Here is a 21,691-nt window from a genome sequence, read left to right as displayed (position 1 = left end):
CCGTTGGCGAAAGCTAGCGGTGGTAATCCTTCTTGGGCACCGTCTTGGGAAAAAACCTCTCGAAGGTCACGTCTTCTTTCGTTTATTAATTAAACATGGTATCAACAACAAACAAAAGGAAGGGTGAATCTCTGAATTCACTACTTCCTTCTAAAAAAGTGGGTTTTAAAACTGTCACTACACGTGGCAAGAATGGAAGAAAGGGCGTTTCCCCGGAATGCGAACTTTCTTCCAAGGGTGAAATGAATAATTGTATCGAAATGAGCAATCAGTTCGATGCTCTAGACAAATTTTCCGAACACCAAATCGAAGCAGCCTCTAGCCCAGGCTCTTTGATACAAGTGAGGAAGCAAAGAGTGCCGCCTATCGTGGTCAGTTGTTCCGAATTTGGGGGATTTAGGCAGGAGATCTTGAACTCCATTAGGGGAATCAAGGTTTCCTTCCAAATCGCAAAGAAAGGAGACTGTCGCGTTTTGCCGGAAACTCTTAAAGATCGTGAACTTCTTCTCAGACATCTTGAAGAGAAGAAGCACAAATTTTTTACTTATGACGACAAAACTGAACGTTTGTTCAAAGTTGTCTTGAAAGGTCTCTCAAGTGACTATAAGTCACCTGAAGAGATCAAAAATGGAATAAATGATTTACTTGGATTTTCCCCAGTCCAAGTAATCATTATGAAAAAGAAAACCCAATCTGGCATTGTTCGGAAAGGGCTTTCTCAAGAATTTTATTTAGTTCACTTTAACAAAAAAGAACTAAATAATATTAAAGCTTTAGAAAAAGCAAAACTTTTGTTTGATGTCCGTGTGACATGGGAACATTTCCAGAAACCTGGAGGAAATTACCAGAACCCCACTCAGTGCCGTCGGTGCCAAAAGTGGGGTCATGGTACAAAAAATTGTCGCATGGATGCTAAATGCATGATTTGCGGAGGTTCTTCTCACGCCAAAGACGTCTGTCCAGTGAAGGAAGATACCACTAAGTTCATATGCTGTAATTGCGGGGCTAACCACAAGTCCAATTTTTGGAATTGTCCTTCACGCAAAAGGGTCATTGAGGCTCGTGCCAGGCAGATGAGAGATAATATCCGTTACGATAACGGTCGTTTCCGGAATTTGCCTGGTAGAATATCGAACAATGCTCATTTTTCAGTTAACGATCGCTTGATCATGAATCATACCCATCAGGAAGATCATAATCATGCTCATTCACAAACTAATTTTAATCCGTCGGGTAGCCGTTCGAATCTTTCATTTTCGAATGTATCTACCCACGGTAAATCCTTTGCCGATATCGTAGCAGGAAATTTGAACTCCTCCTCTGTTCGATCCATGGGTACCCATTCTACTTGTTTCAAATCAAATGGAAAAAACCCTACCGACACAGGTAACTCCGCTTCTTCGTCTACCGAAAATTTTAATGGGAAATCACATGACATGTCTGCCTCTGATTTTAATTTTCTAACTGAACAATTGAATCTAATGATTGATGCAATGTTCAAAGCCACCACTATGACTGAAGCAGTCCAAGTAGGTGTAAAATTTACAAATCAAATTGTTATTGGATTACGTTTTTCTAATGGATCCAAATAATAATTTAAATATTTTAAATTGGAATGCTCGTTCTCTGAATGGTAAAGAGGACGAGCTGTTTAATTTTCTTACGGTTAATAACGTGCATATAGCAGTTATTACCGAAACGTATTTAAAACCTGGATCTAAACTCAAAAGAGATCCTAACTTTTTTGTTTATCGTAATGATCGACTTGATGGGGCATGTGGGGGAGTTGCAATCATCATTCATAGGCGTATAAAACATCAACTGTTTTCGTCATTTGAAACTAAAGTTTTTGAAACTTTAGGTGTTTCTGTTGAAACACAGTTTGGTAAATATACTTTCATAGCTGCCTATTTGCCTTTTCAATGCACTGGACAGCAAGTTAATTTGCTCCAAACTGACTTGCGAAAATTGACTCGCAATAAGTCAAAATTTTTTGTCATTGGTGACTTTAATGCCAAACATCGGTCATGGAATAATTCTCAAAGTAATTCCAACGGCAGAATTTTATTTGATGAGTGCTTTTCAGGATATTTCTCAATTCAATACCCTGATAGCCCTACATGCTTTTCCTCTTCTAGAAATCCATCTACGATTGACTTGGTCTTAACCGACTCTAGTCATCTTTGTAGCCAATTAGTTACTCATGCTGATTTTGATTCTGATCATGTCCCTGTTACATTTCAAATATCCCAAGAAGCGATTCTCAATCCTATCAGCTCCACTTTCAATTATTTTTGAGCCGACTGGAATGTATATAAAACGTATGTTGACTCGAATCTTGATGTTAACATTTCTTTAGAAACTAAACTTGATATTGACAATGCTCTTGAAACTTTAACAAATTCCATTGTTGAAGCCCGGAGCATTGCAATTCCAAAATGTGAAGTAAAATTTGAATCCGTGATTATAGACGATGATCTTAAACTCTTGATCCGTCTTAAAAACGTGAGGAGGAGGCAATTTCAACGCACTCGCGATCCTGCTATGAAAATTATATGGCAGGATTTGCAGAAAGAAATCAAGAAACGTTTTGCTCAATTAAGAAACAAAAATTTTGAAAATGAAATTTCTCAATTGGACCCTGGCTCTAAGCCCTTTTGGAAATTATCTAAAATCTTGAAAAAACCTCAGAAGCCAATACCGGCATTGAAAGAGGAAAACAAATTATTACTAACTAATTGCGAAAAAGCTCAAAAACTTGCTATGCAGTTTGAAAGTGCGCACAATTTTAATTTAGGACTTACTAGTCCAATTGAAAATGAAGTTACTCAGGAGTTCGAAAATATTCTCAATCAAGAGAACGTTTTCGAAAATACCTGGGAGACTGATTTGGAAGAAGTGAGAACTATTATTAAAAAATTCAAAAATATGAAAGCTCCTGGCGATGATGGAATTTTCTACATCCTCATCAAGAAACTTCCAGAAAGTAGCTTATCATTTTTAGTTGATATATTTAACAAATGTTTTCAATTAGCATATTTTCCTGATAAATGGAAAAATGCTAAGGTTGTTCCAATTTTAAAACCAGACAAAAATCCTGCAGAAGCTTCTAGCTATCGTCCAATCAGTTTGCTTTCCTCCATCAGTAAACTTTTTGAAAAGGTTATTTTGAACAGAATGATGGCCCACATCAACGAAAATTCAATTTTTTCCAATGAACAGTTCGGATTCCGCCATGGACATTCGACCACTCATCAACTTTTACGTGTAACAAATTTGATCCGTTCCAACAAATCTGAAGGCTATTCTACTGGTCTTGCTCTTCTAGACATAGAAAAAGCATTCGACAGTGTTTGGCATGAAGGTTTGATTGTAAAATTGAAAAACTTTAATTTTCCAACATACATTGTTAGAATAATTCAAAGTTATCTGTCAAATCGTACACTTCAGGTTAATTATCAGAACTCCAGATCTGAAAGACTTCCTGTAAGAGCTGGTGTTCCCCAAGGCAGCATTTTGGGACCAATATTATACAATATTTTCACATCTGACTTACCTGAGTTACCTCAGGGATGTCAAAAATCTTTGTTTGCGGATGACACAGGCCTCTCCGCCAAAGGACGAAGCCTGCGTGTCATCTGTAGTTGATTGCAAAAAAGTTTGGATATATTTTCTTCATACTTGCAAAAATGGAAGATTTCTCCCAATGCTTCCAAAACTCAACTAATAATATTCCCACATAAACCAAAAGCTCTTTATTTGAAACCTTCAAGTAGACATGTTGTCACGATGAGAGGGGTTCCAATAAATTGGTCAGATGAAGTTAAGTATCTAGGGCTCATGCTAGATAAGAATTTAACTTTCAAAAATCACATTGAGGGCATTCAAGCCAAATGTAATAAATATGTAAAATGTCTCTATCCTCTTATTAATAGAAAATCAAAACTTTGTCTTGAGAACAAGCTTTTGATATTCAAACAAATTTTCAGGCCAGCCATGTTGTATGCTGTACCAATATGGACTAGCTGTTGTAATACCAGGAAGAAAGCTCTGCAGAGAATTCAAAATAAAATTTTGAAAATGATTCTGAGGCTTCCTCCCTGGTATAGTACCAATGAGTTACATAGAATATCCAATGTTGAAACATTGGAACAAATGTCAAATACAATCATTAATAATTTCAGGCAAAAATCGTTACAATCTTCTATTGCCACGATTAATGCGTTATATGTTTAGGTTAAGTTAGGTTAAGTATATTCAAAGCGTTTTTTTTTCTCTTATAAGCAGGTGAAATCAACTCACCTGTAAAAAATCTGAACTGCTACGGCAAATGAAATGTAATATGTTGTTAACAAAATGTTAATTAAATCTTAAATTTGTTTTACCAAATTAGGATGATAGTGTTGTCTAATAACACAGAACACCTAGATATAAGAAATGAATGTAATGTTTGGAATGATACTAATAAAGAAATTAAAAAAAAAAAAAAAAAAAAAAAAAAAAAAAAAAAAAAAAAAAAAAAAAAAAAAAAGAATTATATGCCTTTTTTATAATGCAACCTGGTTCTGTATGTAACTGCTTTATGAGGAACGACCGGTATGCCATATGTACATTCTGTAAATTCGATATCGTGTGGCCTTCACGATGATACCCTATGCTCAGTGAAGCGAACCATATTCACATTACGTAAAGATTCTTAATCGACTGGAGATCAAAACCAGAAACCTTTACCACAATTTTGCATTGTAGCAAAGTATAATTGAAATATTCCATTCAATTTTCAATGCCACCAAATCAAGTTTAAATTCTTTACATAAGTATCAATTTAAATTTATTAATAATAAAATAATTATTTATTGCATTACCAAGATGTTTAAAACAACTGATGCTTTAGCTCTGTTCGCCTTCGTAATGCAAATAGTGAATTAAAAATAGGCAAAGAGCCCATTTCCGATCCCATAACGAGTCAAGCCACTTACCTTGTAAACCTGTCCATAGGTTCCATTTCCGACCACTTCGATCAGTTCGAAGATTCCAGCTGGGTCCTGCAGGTACCAAGAAAGAAACAAAGTAAAACAAACTGGTTAGTAATGGTCCTTCTCCTGTAGGAAGCGACTATGGGGCATATGTTTATGGTCACACTAAATCAACAGTCAGTCGAGTCAAACGAACCACGAAAGAGAGGGTACAATGCTCGATCAGAAGAAAGAATCAAGATAATAACATAATGTGTTTCTCTGATGTTTTTTTACATCACCAGTTGTTATTAAACATGTACTGCTAGAAGAGAAAACAAAAAAAAATAACAAAATTTGCACCAATTTCAACCAAATTGTTACAAAATGTTATTTCTAGAATTTTTTTTGCAAATTACAAAAATTTTACAAGTTAGGAACAATGAAATCTTGTTGATAACAAAATTATACAGCTTCTGTTGTTTCCAACTGCTATCGATAGAAATCAGTTATCATCCTGTTAGGTGGTTCTGGTCGGGTGCTCCTCATAATTAGAACCGGCTCTGCTGAAAATGACATCTCAGAAGCGACAGAAACAAGCCACTCGTAAATTTGTGCTAATTTCGAAGATTGCAGCGACACAAACAACCAGATGCGACATCTGGACACGAGCTGTTGGACGAGCTCTGATCAATTTCACCGGGAATCACTTAAGGGTACGGTGGCAAAGTGCTCGTTAAAACGTGAACCGTCCACTATCTGAGGGTCATGCACCAGCTGGGTTCCACCACCACAATCACCCGGCGGCAGACTTACGAAATCTGTAAATTTTTCATCTCGCACATGCACTGTGTTTCCCTGATCGTAATTATTTGAAAAAATCACCATCAAATCTAAATCCACACATTGTAAGGAAAACAGTAATATTTTGCACGTTTTGTTATATACCGTTATAAGAATGCATAATAATAAAAAAAATCAAACACCTGAGCTTAAGATCAAAAGACCTTCAAAATTGTAGTGGTAGAACAATATAATTTTAACATGATTATATTCGCTCCGTAATGCTTCAGAGCTCTTGAGCCTTATAAGATTAGGATCAACATGATTCTATTCGTTCCATGACGCTTCAAAGCTCTTGAGCTTGTAAAAAAAGAAATTACCTTTTTTTCTAAAGGCTCAAGCGCTCTGGAGCATTACGGAGCGAATATAATCATGTTGATAAAATATGTTTTTTTCCCTGCAGTTTGGAAATATTGGAGAACTGAAGTTCTAGCGTTTGATTTTTTATAATTATTCCTTGTGTTGGTTGCAACTTCAAAATGGGCCCTACGATTTTATTTGGTTTTAAATTTAGCCCAGATATGTATGTTAACTATTCAAATCGACTGTGATTATAGGTTAGATGACATTTTTTTTCTGATAATAACGCACTAGGAAGAACCGTGGCATACGCTTCAAAAAAGATTAACCGATTTAACTATTTGGACGCGAATTGTAGTTAGGAAAGGCCGACGAGGAGCCAAACGCGATTGCATAAATTTATTCGAGCACCACCCGCAGCTACTTTGGACGAGCGCAGTGAATGGATCCGAAACTAATGTACGCGCGCAGCTTTTATGTGAAGGACTCTTGGAGACTTAAAGACCCCGACGCGACGGTTTGGAAGATATTGAAGAGCGATACATGAGCGAGAGTTCATACTTCAGTGAAAAGTAAAAGTCAAACTATGAAGAGACTCGTGGATCGTGATGATGGGCAAGGGGATCGAGACTGCATAATTTTTGGACCAAGTGGCACAAGATAGGTTAGGTTCTACGGAGTGGCTACATGAGAGTACTCCTCGTATTGAAAAGTACTTATGTTGTATTTGCCTAGAGTATCATTTGAGAAAAATTATCACTGTGGGAGATCGCATTTAACATAATAGGGTAATGGTCAATCAAGGATTAGTTACAGAACGTTGCGTTTCAATAATCACCGTACGTTAGCTGAAGCTCAGTTTTGCTGGAAACTGTATGATTTCAAATGAATCGGAGAAGCTCTTATGGCAATCTATCAATGATATCTCGCAAAACAATTATAAAGGACCAATGATCGAATTGTAAATGAATCGCGTTTTAATACCATTCGATAGCATCTCCCAACACCCACAAGCTATGCAAACATTGTTAACATTACCCATAAAATCATAAAACTTACCCTGATAAACCCGATTTTCAAAACGTCAAATAAATGCTTTTTCCAACTCATTCATAGGCCAATGATCGCATCTTTCTCCATCAGGAGGGCTTACTGTTGGAAAATTTTGCAAACTGTCATTGGTCTCAGCATGGTGAGAGGCCAATGACTCTCTTTTGCTCATTCGTTGAAGGGGCCTAGGCTTGGGCCAAAGCACGCTAACAACATTCAAGTTGGCGTATAAAAAAGCCTACGTCTGGTGGAAAATCGGAAATGGGCCAAGCATTTAAACTCATAATTTTTTTCACATTTTTGGCAGTTTTCAGAATAAAATCGTCCCTCAACGAGCAAGAAATCAGATTGATTGATTTGATTACTGAGAAATAGGAATCGAAAATGTGGTGAACAATATTTACATCGAATTTTCTCAGAATCAACGGAACCTGAGGTTAGCCCTTTTGAATTGTTACGCGAGATAACATTAATAATAAACGATCAAAATTTCCGTACAGTATGCTGGTAACAGATTTTCAGTGACTTGGTTATTATTTTAATGCAATTCTTATAAAAGTGTAGATAAGAATGGAAGGTATCTGAGGTCACTTATTTTCTTTCTCTCTTTACCCTGAATTCAGATGTCGAATCTCGAGAGTCCATAGGTTCCATTCCGAGTATTCCTTAGTATCTTCATTAAATCCTTCCAAGATTACGGGGAAAACCTCAAGACAAGACTCTTCCAGAGCTTTGTTCAGAAATACATTCAGCGACACCTCCAAAATGATACTTAGGTACATAATACCTCCAATAACCTAAAAAATAAAATAAACAAATTCTCCTATGAATACACTCAGCTATTCTCCCAGGATTTCCTTCAGAATTTGTTTCAGTAATTCTTCACCAGTTTTCTCTAGTTGTTACTGTAGGGTAGTCCGAATGTTCCTAAAAAAATTACTTCAGGATAATCCAAAAAAGTTTATTCTAGGGCTGATTCAATCTGTTTGGGATTGTTGCAGAAAATCCAACAAAAGGAGTTCAAAAAGCGGTTTTGTTAGTAACACTTGCAGCTACTTTCATGAGGAATCCTTCAGGAACTTCCCTTTTATTTTTGTCCAGAGCACTGTATTGTTTTCCAGAGATTATTTCAAGAAATCTATTAAGAACTCTGTCATAAATTCTTCGATTAACTTGACCAATTTAATTCCTCATGAAGTCTGTTCAGAAATTTCCCCTAGAAATTACTTCATAATTTCATCCAGAGACTACTGAAGTCCATGAATTGTCCATGGACTTCCAGGGCTGGTAGCGAGTGTTTAAACCTAGGAATGTCAGATACCGTTTGCCTGAAAAAAAGCTTGAACCAAAAAAGACAAAAAATTGTAGTTCACGACGATTAATGAGACGAATACGTCTACGGATTTTCTATGAAATCAGGCTAAAAGTTCGTTCAAGATAATCAAGAATTCCATTACCCCGAATGCCATTTGCCCGAATGCCATCACCCCGAATGCTATTTCTCCGAATTTACAATTATCTTGACATGATGATTGTGATGACATTTCCCCATGATATAGGAATTCGGGTTAATGTCATTCGGGGTGATGGGTCGTTCGGGGTTCTGGAATTCGGGGTAATGGCGTTAGGGTTAATGGCATTCGGGGTAATGGGATTCAGGGTAATGGTGTAGAATCGCCGTTCAGGATTTCTTACAACTGCAATAAAGATTGTTTACTCTGAAGATTGCTGCAGGAATTCCCCCAAACATTTTTGAGAAATTTCTTAAGGAAGTCCTCGAAGAATTTGACTTGGAATTCGTACAGGTTTGTCTCCAGGATATATGCAGGGTTTTTTTTTAAAGAAATCATTTGAGAAATCCCTGAAAAAATCTGGAGGGGTTTTTAATAGAAATCTTGTAGTAATTTGTGAAAAAACTGTTGCAGAATTTCTTGACTCCTTAATGTCTGAATAAAAATCCTGGATGTTTGAGTACGTCTGTGATTTTCTAGATAAGCTTTTACGATAATTACGAAATAATAATAAATCGAATAATTATAAATAAATTCACCGAGAACCAAAGGCAGGAATCCCATAAGAAATATGTGAAGCGATGATTAGAGGAACAACTGGAATAATTGCTGTAGTATTTGCTGTTGCAAAACCTCAACCTTCAAAAGTCATCCCTGGGTGTAATGCTGGAGAATTTACCAAGAGATATTTCTTAAGGCACTTTACCAAACATTTCTAGTCGAAATGCACTCTTGTGCAAATCTTTGGAAGATCTTGCGTTACTGTGCAACTGGAAAATTTGTGAAAGAGTTAATGGAAAACCCACTAGAGCAAATCCTTGCACCCCTGCGAAATTTTCAGAGTGTAATCCCTGCGAAAATATATGAACGTAGTAGCCTTCAAGTGATCAAGAATTCCTTGGAACAAAATCTGAGGAAATTCTTTTATGAATCCTGTAAAAAATATCAAGAGGAATTTTTGGAAGAATAGGTAAAGAAATCTTAAAAGAAAATCTCCATAGGAAGTGATCCTAAGAGTCCTAGATGTTATCCCAGAAGACACCTTTGGAGAAATCATTCGAAGAATTTACGAAGATATTCCACGAGGAATCTGGGAAGAAATTCCGAAAGCACCTATGGGATAATCTTGTAACAGTGTCTAAAGGTTTCATCAAGAGTTTCAGGCATTTAGCATTTTGTGATTATGTTAGTTTTTCATTTAGGAAATTTTACAGACCTCGAATAATGTCTGAAATTTTCTATTGACGATTCCTTGCAGAAATTTCTAAGAGCATTTCTGGATGACTTGTTTTTCAAACCTCTTTGGGATATTTCTGAAAGAACTCGTTGAGGAATTCATGAAGAAATAACTGGACAAAAAATATCAAATTGTTACAACGCTTAAGAATGAGGTTTTTGGTTGTGGTCTAATAATTGATCAGCTAATTAATTTATTGACTTGAATAATGTAATGGAACATGTTTGTCGCTATACAGTATTGGACGAAACATTTGCAACTTTTTCGATTTTCCATACAAAATGACCAACTTTGGTAAGCTAGATCTCAGTTATTTATTGACCGATTCGAATGAAATTTTCACAGAACATCAGATACAACTCGAATTTCGACATATATTTAAAAAAAAAATTTCCAATCACGAGTTTATAAGTAATAAAGGTTTAATTAAAGTGTAATTTTTGACAAAAAATTCAAAACCCTACACAAAAACTGTATTCAGCAAAGTTGTTTAACTCGAAAAAATCTGCAACTTTGCTGAAGATACGATGAAGCTATTTCTTCAATATGTTTAGTTATGTCATTTATAAAAAATCGTAAAAAAATCAATTTAATCAAACCGTTACTGCTTTTGAATTTGTGATTGGAAAAATTATTCAAAAATATATGTTAAAATTCAAGTTATGTCTGATGTTTAGCCAAAATTTCATTCAAATCGGTCCATAAATAACTGAGATATAGTTTACCAAAGTTGGTCATTTTGTATGGAAAATCGAAAAAGTTGCAAAATGTTTTGTCCAATACTGTATAAGTGCTCCAAACGAAATAAAATTGGCCCGTTAATTTAGGATGAAGTTGTGAACTCCACGCATCGCGTCCAGTTTTTTAATGATTTCATCGGAAGTTTTTCCTTCTTCTGTACATAGGATATTCTTTCGAATTATACTGGTTTCGTTACTGTTGGCAATAATTTAGCTTTCATTTTATTTGGGAATTTTACCTTCTTTAAATCATCGGCAGTTCTATGTAGTTGTACTAATAACGATTATTTGTATTGCATTTGCTTTAATTTTCATAAGAGATTTTTCCTTCTTTTGATCATAGGCTGTTTTTTCAAGAAAAAAAGTATTTTTCATAGTTATTGGAATTAGGGCTCAGCGTTTATGAAGCGTCTTACTTTTAAAACAATTTTTTTAGCGCAAGGATTAACTTAGGTGAGATGCCGTTTTCCTCCAAGATCAAGATTACAACATATAAACTGAGCTCTTAAAAGAACCAAAACACTGAAGCCGATTATTTGTATATCAATGATGATTACTATTTTTTTAAGAATAAGTTGAATGAGTCCTTTGAAATTCATTAGAATTCCATGCTAACTGTAGTTCACTATTGTTTTCTATTTTCGCCAAACGGCATTTGGCCAAATGTCTTTCGGCCAAATGGCGTTCGACCAAACGGCATTCGGCCAAATGATCCGAAACCTGCCATTACAAGCAGAGATTGTTAATAAATGCATTAAAATAGTAACTAAGTCTCTAATCAGGGTCTTGCTACCAATTCTGCAAAAATGACCCAAGGGTCCCTTCTTAAATAGAAAAAAAGGTCTACAATCTCTTTTTTAAGCAAAAAGATCTCTGAAATCACCCTTTTTCTTGCCTTACATTGAATCCTGGTGTAAAGGATCCGTCATTGATTTCAAAATTTTCAAAAGCAGTTTTTTCGTTCAAAATAAGAAAGAAAAAATACAGGACAATGTGTTCACTGTATTCTATTCCCCAACCGAAACACAGTGAACACATTTTCATCGAATAATTTTTAGTTTTGAACAGAAAAACTGCTTTTGAAGTTTCGATGATGACTACGATTACGATGACGGAGCGTTGATCCTTAAGGCTCCAGATTTTCTTTGAGACTATACCATTCATTCAGGAATTTTCTAGAGATTTGTTGAGGACATCCCCAGGAATCCCTTCAGGAAATGTTTCCTCTAAGGATTTCGTCAGTAATTTCTCGAGAATTTGTTCCTAGAAACCCTCCAGCAGTCCAATGCTGATACTCCCATAATTTCCAAGATTACTTCAAAAGTTCTCTCATGGATACCCCAAGTATTTTCTTCAGTGATTCTTCCAGCAATTGTTCAACCAATTTCTCCAGTATAGTCCGAACATTTATACAGCAATCCTATCTGGAAAATCTACAAATGTTTACTCTGAGGTCGAAGAAATTCGTTTTGAAATTATTGCAGAAAATTCTGCAAGATATATTCCTATGGAGATTTTATCAATAATTCTTCCAATCATTTTCATAGGCATTCCTTAGATAATTCCTTCATTGATTCTTCTTGGAATATCTCCATGAACTCCTCTAGGTGTAATTTCAAGAAACGGATTCCTCATGAAGTTCGTTCAGGAACATCTACCAACGTCGAATGCCAAAACGTCGACAGGAGATAATTGGAAGGAAACGAAAAGTTCTTCGGAGATTGATTCTCTTCCGAAGTTTATAATTAATGCCATCTGAAATTTCATCATCGATAACTTGCCTTGTTATTGCCTCTTTCCTTTACCAGACAGATTTATGAACTATTTTTTAAGGAATTTATGAATGAAGAATATCTGGATAAGTTCTCAAAGGTATCGTTGAAGAGATATCCAGTAGAAATCTATAAATCCATGAAACTCGAAACAAAAACTGACGACCAAATCCTCAGAAATCTACGGAGAAATGTTTGTAATAATGTCTGAATAAATCGTTAGAGAAACTATTGGTTGAATTCTTAAAGACGTAGTTAACGAAAATTTTGAAAGATATCTTAGGGTAAATACCCCAGGCCCAGATAGCCGTAGCGGTAAACGCGCAGCTATTCAGCAAGACCAAGCTGAGGGTCGTGGGTTCGAATCCCACCGGTCGAGGATTTTTTCGGGTTGGAAATTTTCTCGACTTCCCAGGGCATAGAGTATCTTCGTACCTGCCACACGATATACGCATGCAAAAATGGTCATTGGCACAGTAAGCTCTCAGTTAATAACTGTGGAAGTGCTCATAAGAACACTAAGCTGAGCAGCAGGCTCTGTCCCAGTGGGGACGTAATGCCAGAAAGAAGAAGAAGAAGGGTAAATACCAGAAAGGCTGAACGCTTTCTACGATAATATTTAGAAGAATCCCTAGAAGATAATCTATCTATATAAATAAAAATGGAATGGTTTTTGTATGTCACGAAATGGCTTAAGAACGGGCTATCGGATTTTGAAAATTGTTCCATAGTTTTATTCCTGAAGTGTTTCGACGTGTTTGTGAATATAAAAAGCAAAGGGTATTTAACGGGAAAGTTGAAAAAAACAGGAGTGAACGGAACTTCCATTTTGCACGGGGCGTTTCATGGCGTTTTTCAACAGCCTACTTGATGGCAAGACAAAGTTTGCCGGGACCACTAGTCTATAATTTCTGGAGGTTAGCTTGACAAAATTCCTGGTTGCATTTTAAAGGTTTTGAAATAAGTCTGTGAAGGAACAAGTGGATCAACTTTTAAAGAATTCTAAGGATTAAAATCTGAAAGAAAAATTTGATAGAATACCTGAATTACATTTGAAATTTTTGAAGTAACCACTTGAATTTGAAATCATGAAAACTTCACTTTGGCATAAGTCTAAGAAAATCTTACAAATAACCTCCAGACGTCTCTGGTCGGGTTCTTTGAGGAATCCTATTTTCTGATATTGATTGATTTGTATTTGGTTTCAGTTCAATTTATTTCTTGGTCTCTTTCCCCAGTCATGAGATTTCTTAGAACGTGGATATTGTTTCAGATTTTAAGAAAATCTCAGAAGATGAAACCGAAACTTTCGAGAACATTTATCAGGATTGTACAAACCAATCCATCTAGAAAAATCGCAAGACTTGTGGAAGGAGATTCTTTCACAAGCAGAGGCGTCTCGTGGTCTTCAGGTCTACCTGTTCTTTACACCAATGCCAACAGTTAAACTTTCATGAGTGGATATTGAAAATACCATCGACTCATGAAAGCTACAAAGTTAAAGAACAAAAATGATTCGGTTTCATTGTAATAAAAAAGTCATGTATTCTATATTCACTCAACATTTATTTATTATGTTTATTTATACAGTAGCGGAATGCGCCTTTGAATACGATTGCCAAACATATCAATTATGTTATCATGAAATGTGCTCCTTTTTTTCAAAGTTTGTAGCAATTCGCCTTCAACTGCCATTAGCATCAAATAAAACAATCTTTCCTCCCCCATTGTCGATCGTAAGTAGTTCTTGAGACGGCGCAACACCGAAAACGAGCGCTCCACCGTTGCTGTGGTGCTTGGCAACGTCAATACAAGCTTCGCCAACTTACACGTTTCCGAAAAAACTTCCTCAAGATCTTCTTCCAACACAACATGAAGAATTTCGTACACTTTTTTCCCTGCAAACTCTTTTTTAGTGTAGAGAACCTTCAGCTCATTTGCTAGCTTTGTGATATCGAATTCCGCTTCAAAATTTACTTTTAGCGCTTGAAACAAATCAGTAGGGAAATTTTTCTCATAAAGTTCGAATTTTGAAGAGTTCAACAAACCTACGTACCGGAAAGTACCTAATGATGTGAAGCGACGGTCAAGCTCATTGAGGATGTTGTCGACAATTTTCGTATACATATCCTCAAAATTTTTAGGTTTGCCTCCCCCAGTAATCACCATAGTTTTGTTAATAATTTCTCTTCTATGAGTAACTGTCTTCAGTTTCGCGATGCTGTCACGGCACTGCTGGACGTGCTTACTGCAGTCTATCATGTCGAGCTCTTTTTTCTGTAGTACCCCATACAGCACATCAGTATGCGCAAAAATTGATGCAAACAGTTGCAACAAGAAAACGAAATTAAATTCAAGCATTGCAGAATGCAAGCCACGAGCCAAAGAATACGTCTCACTATCCCAATCGGAGTCTCCCAAGAAAATCTCTCCCAAACATGTTAAAATGCCATCATAATTTTCTTGCACGACGTTGACCATTCGGGACGTATATGCCCACTTGGTTCGGCAAACGGTTGGGATTTTAGCCTCTATGAATTTTTTGAGTTCATGGCTGCGTTTACAGGACTGTGAGAAAAATGACGCAAGTGATGACAAACTTTTAAAGAAACTTCCTGTTACACGGTCATTCACACAGGATCGCAGAAGAACCAAGTTTAGTACGTGGGCTCGGCAGTGAATGAAATCGGCCCGTGGAAATTTTTGTTTCACGAGCGCTTGTGTCCCTCCCGTTGCTCCAGACATCACTGCAGCACCATCATACGTTTGAGCTACTAGTTTCTTGGCAGTGAGATCAAACTTTTGAGCCAGGATGTCCACTTGGTCCGCAAGTGCAGCTGCAGTTTTACCGCCACTGACATCTGCTAATCGAACCATGCGTTCAACCGGTTGACCTGCAATACACATTATTGTGATACGTTGCTATATAGTAACGTATTTAGTCATTTAAAAATCTTACCATTCCTTTTGACGTATCGCAACGCACAAGATAATTGAGCTAGCCTAGCGGAATCAGTGGTTTCATCTAGAAGAATGGCAACGAAATCAGCTTCCGCTACTTCTTGTTGAATTTCACGAATAATCATTTCCCCGACGCACTCGATCAGCTCATTCTGAATACTACCAGATGTTCCAGTGAAAACATGACCATTGAGAAATTCTTCAAAAGCAGGATCATTAGATGCCATGAAGGAGCATAAATCTTTATAATTCCCACGGTTGATGGATCCTTCCCGTTCGTCGTGTCCTCGAAAGCTTAGTCCATGAGTTCCCAAAAAACAAACCACATCTATCAATGTGCGCATATGCTTGCGATTCTTGTCAACCAAAAGATTATGGTTCCGCCTAGCAATTTCGCGACCATGGTCCAACGCTTCATCGATCCTAATGCGGCCGAATGTTTTCAACGCCATAGAATTGTCAATGTGATCCCGGGAAGATGCATGTGCTTTCAATGCCGTAGACAAATGGTTGAGATCGACAAATCCTGCCTTCGTCCACACGCCTCTATCTTTGCTGCCGTGGAAAAGCAAACACGGCCAGCAAAATAATTTATTTAACTTTTCCGAGCCACACAACCATTTGTTGACCTGATACGAGTCGACACAAAAGTTACGTGTTATTGTCCGCATTCCTTTGGAGTAGTTTGATTTGAGATTACTCATATTTGGCCTCGGAACCGCGGATGCAACCAAGCAGCGTTTTTCCTCCAACGATCTCATAGAGAACGGCTTTTGCAACAAATTTTCAATAACGCAGTAGCTCTCACAATTTACCTTCTCCATCTAAAATAAGTGCGTTTTAAATAGTTGAATAATTAAAGCAAATTTAATTATACCTTTTAAACGATTCACAATTAATCACGAATAAAAAACCGTTTTTTAGTGGAGTTCAAAAATGTAAAACCAGCTGTTCTTCTGCTTCCTGTTCCAACCTCATGTAGAACGAAAAAAATAACGTGCGTAAGGCACACTTCAAGCTTTCATTCATTCAGTTATTCATTCTGAATTAAGTTGAACATTTCTGCACACAAGCAAGCTTTCCACTGAAGACATCTTTTCGTGTACATGTGTAGCTTTGCTACGAAGTGCTAAAAATGGCTCACACAAACCCAAATTTTCTTTGGGGTATTTAATGTTTGATATTTAGCATAGGAAAGATTGATACACAGTTTACTCTACAATTTCAATCCATAAAAATATGTTGGTGTGTTTTAATTTTTTTCCCAACTGCTTTATAGCTGCTAAATACTTTACTATCTATTTTGTTTTACACTGCAATCAATGCATACTTGTGGCATTTATCCTTAGCGTCGACGCGTGTCGAAAATACGAAAGAGAGGCAGAACAACCAGTAAAAAGTTTACATCACTGCTGTTGGTTCTACATTCGAGGAGAACGTATGGAAGATAAACTAGAGTGAAATGAACTCGGATGAATGCTCAATTTGGCGGTGCAAATGCCAGCACAATCTGGTGTTTGGCAACCATTCATGTTGTTCTGATGAACTGTCGAACGGGTAGGACGCGAATTGCTAGACATAAAGGTAGAGAAGAAAGATGAGCTATGGAGTACCGTACCGACTCGCAACACATCGCACGCTTTTGCTTGATATGCATGTAGTGCTCGTGGTGGATTGATTGATTTTTAATGGTGGCTTTTTGGGATGTTCGTTTTATATCGTTCTCCATGAACATGGAACGGGCGGGGATACAACAAGCGGTCAAGTTTAGGGGATTAGTAGGTGTATGATCCCACGGTACAACTGAGATTAAATACTTATCAGTGTTTATTGTTTATATTACATATAATTATAATTTTATTTCAAATACGTACCTGTTCCAAGAACAGGTAGAACAGGTGGAATAAACGCCTCTGTTCACAAGCCTTACGGCGAATGTCTCAACATTGTCGATGGATGTTCAAATCAACATTCATCAACTAATTAATGCATCTGCAGAAGAAAACCTTGATCATTGCCGCTAGCACATTGCCCAATCGCAAATCGCGTAGAATCTACTGGCTAATGAGGCCGCAAAAGTCGTTGCATCCAACAAAAAGCACCATCGCCCCTCAATCCTCAATATGGAAATCCGTGGCGTTGGGAAACGCGTGACGCATCCGATTCGATGGTGGGCCACCACCAAACAAGAACGACCAAACCGACGACTGCCGTTCGGTAATTATAATCACGTCGATGCTCGACGGACGACGCCACGATTAAGTCACCGACACATTCGAATCCAAACTCCTCGACGAGATGGGTTGCGAACAACAGTGGTCAAAACTAGATCTATGATATATTATATTTTTTATATTTCTTTTCATTGCTTTTTTTTTCAAACAGCTGAAATTTGGAAACCAACAAATTCCTTAATAAAAAATTAATGGTTATCGTAAGATCTCAGAATACTTTTTAATGTGTACCATTCAAAATAGCGACGTCATGTCAATTTGATGAAATAAAATCCACAGAAATTTTAACATAAGTACAATTTTAATCAATGATCATAAGAATACATATAATAAATTAGATTTTGTGTAAAACGATAAAAACATAAAAATCTCTGTATTATTTTTAGTGGTTTTGACCACTTTTTTGTAGAGATCCCGACTATTGTGCAGCGCGGTGCAATGATTTTTAATGAACCGCGTCCGGCCGTCAGTCCGTCCGTCGAGTCGTCACAATTTTCGGCACTTTCGCGCACCAATGACTGACTGACTGGCCGACCAACAAATGCACCTTAATTGGCCACCACGCGACCGCACTCACATGGCGGGCCGGTGCGTTTTCTGTGAAGTGCAAGGTCACGGCACTTGTCTTGCGAGGTGTTGGTTACTTTTCGCTGAAGAAAGGATATCGGGATCGCTGTGATACTAAGAATTACATGGTCAATCATTCTTAGAAAATAGTCCTCGACACAAACGATAACTGAATCTGTTTTATAAAAAATAAACGGAGGATTTTATAAAAAGAAGTCGTTGAGTAACGCTGATGCGTACAGAAATATATGTAATGTAACGGTGCGTTACATAATTCCAAGAAAGCAGAAGTATTAAGTATTCTGGTTCGTCTAACTAAAGAACCAGACAAACTGTTTATTACAAGCTATACCCATTTCAATGAAGCTTCAATCAGATTTCAGAATCATCAGCAAAATTTCTACGCTTGGATTTTGGGAGGCGTTTACCACTGTTAGGGGGATTATCCAGTTTTTACACGAATCCGATTTGAAACAATTAGATATACCACTCGATTAAGCGCTGTGCAACACGTACTTTTTGGCACGGTGTGAGGCGCCTAAAATTTATTCGATTGAATGAACGATTGGCGTCATTGCGATTTTGTTTGTTTCGTGACGAATCATCCGAAATAGGTAATGCTCAAGATCAATATAGATAGATCAGTGTTCATAGTGGTGTATCCTCGAACAGGTTAGGTTCAATTTAAAAACTACAAATTTTGATATAGGCGTTTGAATGGCCCTAACAAATAAAAGTAATGCAAGAAATATCAACGGAATTATGGCTGTTCTTAGCCTGAAAAAATTGAGATTATCTCTCACTTATCGCTCTCTGTAGCAATCAGGATCCACACCGCGTCATGAGAGTCTGTTTATCGTCTACTGCTAAGCTCTGATAACAGTGCATAATAAAGCTCATATAAACAAGCATCAAACCATGGAGGCATAGTGAAATAAAATAATAAGAGCATAAAAAAATGTCAGCATCATCTGCGAAGCAAACAAATATACTGGATCTGTAACAATCGTTTCTCGATTTCATCTTATAGCAATATTGCTCCATTCTATGATTCCAATAGTAACTGCGGTAAATATCCGTTAGATAACTGAGTATAAATGAATTTACAATCAGTTCAATTCTACTGTAATTATCTCATGTTGATGACAAACAGTGCGCTGTTATACATTGCTCGTAAACCGATTTTATTCGAGTACTTCTCTCATTAGATTCTTCTTCACCACTCTCTCTCAAGCAGGATTTACTTTCTCTTATACCCAGAAGCTCAATAAACGCCCCCGTTTATACGATTATTGTTCTTATTTTACGTTTTATAGGACAACAACCACCATTCAAATCAGTTACGCAAAATTACCACTCCCAGACAGCTCTCTGGCACAGATCCCGCGTTTGTTGTTTTAGAGATCCATTGCCAAAAATTCGTTGTCGAGCAGCAGTTTTATGGATCGCATTTTTATTACGGCGTGGCGGCGGGCAAGCGAGCGAGCTGAGAACAAATAAATCACGCAAACCGCACACAATCCGCTCCGTTACGTTCACATCAATCAGTTATGTGCGAGATTTGTGCTGGTAACTAGGTACAACAGGAAAGGTAATCAATCAGCACCAATTAGCAATTTGGGTTTTTCTTTCCGAGTTTCTTTTGATGCTTTCTCTACATGTTTGGGTTATTCTTTCGTTGAATGGTTCGTTTGGAGGCAGTGTTGCCAGTACTGCCAACGACTTCAATTGAGTTTCTATCAATGACATTTTTGCTCTGTCAAATGACATTTTTTGGCTTATTGATCTTTGTATATCTCAAATGTAAGTTTCAATAATTGATTAAAAGCTGATGTAAAGTTACATACTATAAGAAAGAATCTTTAAATCAAATCAGAATCAATTTAGTTTTAGCAAAATGTCATTGCAAACCTAAAATGTCATCAACAGTAAAAGAAAATGTTACTTTCAATTCAAAACAGTCTTTGAAATAAAACCTGGCAACACTGATCTCACCGCCACCAAGGACGGCAATTTTGTGCTACCAGTCCGTTGTTTTCCCATAATTCTGTTTTTCCATTTTGCCTATCCACCCCAATCGATGAACATTATACATACATATAGCGCAAACGGGAAGGCGACCCCCAAAAATTATGGACGTCTGTCCATATTGAGAGTTTCGAGTAGGTCTGTTTACAAACAAAAATCGACCACCGCACGCCGAGCGTACGCCCTGGCTGCTCGAGGCCGACGTAAAATATGAAAATAAAGGAAAAACGATCGGTCATAAATCAAAATGCAAACCGAAGGCCTGTATATCTTTCCCTCGTTTTTTTTTCGTATTTTAACGTCCCGAGCGATTTGTATAGGGCCACGTGTTGCCCGGATTACCTAATAACGCAACAGTCGTCATATTTGGCTTTGTCATACACCAGAATAAAAATAGGGTAAGGGACTTCTTGAGATTTTCATGAAGCGCTTTGACATGGAGTGCTTATAAATCAAATTATCTGAAACTCGACATTAAGATGCACTTTTTTTTCGATGCACATCGTAGCCAATTTTAGTTTCATAAGCATTCATATAACATGACGAGGAAAATCAAGAGTGCCGAGAAAAGGATACCGTCGTTGGGTGACAATGGGTCAAAAAGGGATATGTGCGATTTATTTTTTAAATAACTATCGCAATTTAACTCCAATAAACTTCAAATTTGGTGTGTATGTACTTCCATGGTACATTAACAACTGTTCAAAAAATTAAGGACAAATATTTATTCACAGCGGCGCCACAAGTGAATGAAAAATGACCCGATCTCACCCCATAGAGGGGGTGACATTGGGTCACTGTAATTGAAATAATTTGTTTTTGAGAATATGATTTCAAAACCATTCACAACTGAAAAATATTGACAAAAAACGATGCAAACAAGACATAAAGATATCTAAGATGTTTCACAAGTATGATAAACCCACATAAAAGAAAGATTATACTGAAAATTGAAGAGCTATGAGAATAAATATGTAAACCAAACATTTATCGTCAAGTTTACATAAATTTTCTTGGTTTTTCCCTCAAATTGTCTTCAAAGTCTCATCCCCATTGCTATAAAGCCCATTCAGTTTCCCGAAAGGTGTACTGTAACAGTGATTAATTTAAACCTCTGCAAATAGTTAAATTTCGGTGCGACATTCCACGGTCAATAAATTTCAGGCAGAAGTTGACGTCATAATCCCAGTATTTCAGCGATCCAACTCATTTGTATTTCCGTGAGATGTTTCTATAATATGAAAACACTGATAAAAAATCAAATTTAGAAAGAAAAAAAACTCCCTTTTGATAAAAATTTACGATGTTGCTGCGCACGAAACACAGTTGCTGGTTTGAGAAGTTGTCAAAATGCGTTGTATTGTTATTCAATGCACGGAACACTCAAGTAGACTTGTTTGATGTTTCAGTGATGCTGTATTTAGAAAAAATAAACACATCTTAATGAAAAAAGAGAACACCCGGCACCGTAAAATGTCAAAAAAGTGGACTTG

General features: G+C 36.9%; 1 protein-coding gene across 13 annotated transcripts in view; it reads right to left on the bottom strand.

Annotated features, from left to right (window-relative positions):
* LOC5568326 (serine/threonine-protein kinase mig-15) overlaps positions 1-21,691 on the bottom strand; it is a 273,939-nt gene that overhangs the window by 189,715 nt on the left and 62,533 nt on the right. For all 13 annotated transcript variants that reach the window (XM_021841360.1, XM_021841366.1, XM_021841362.1 and 10 more), the window contains exon 3: positions 4,980-5,045. In XM_021841360.1, coding sequence (XP_021697052.1) covers positions 4,980-5,045 — 66 coding nt within the window. The remainder of the gene's footprint in view (positions 1-4,979; positions 5,046-21,691) is intronic.

The sequence above is a fragment of the Aedes aegypti genome, chromosome 2 (assembly GCF_002204515.2).
Source record: "Aedes aegypti strain LVP_AGWG chromosome 2, AaegL5.0 Primary Assembly, whole genome shotgun sequence".
Classification (NCBI taxonomy): domain Eukaryota; kingdom Metazoa; phylum Arthropoda; class Insecta; order Diptera; family Culicidae; genus Aedes; species Aedes aegypti.
This window is presented reverse-complemented; position numbering and strand designations above follow the sequence as displayed.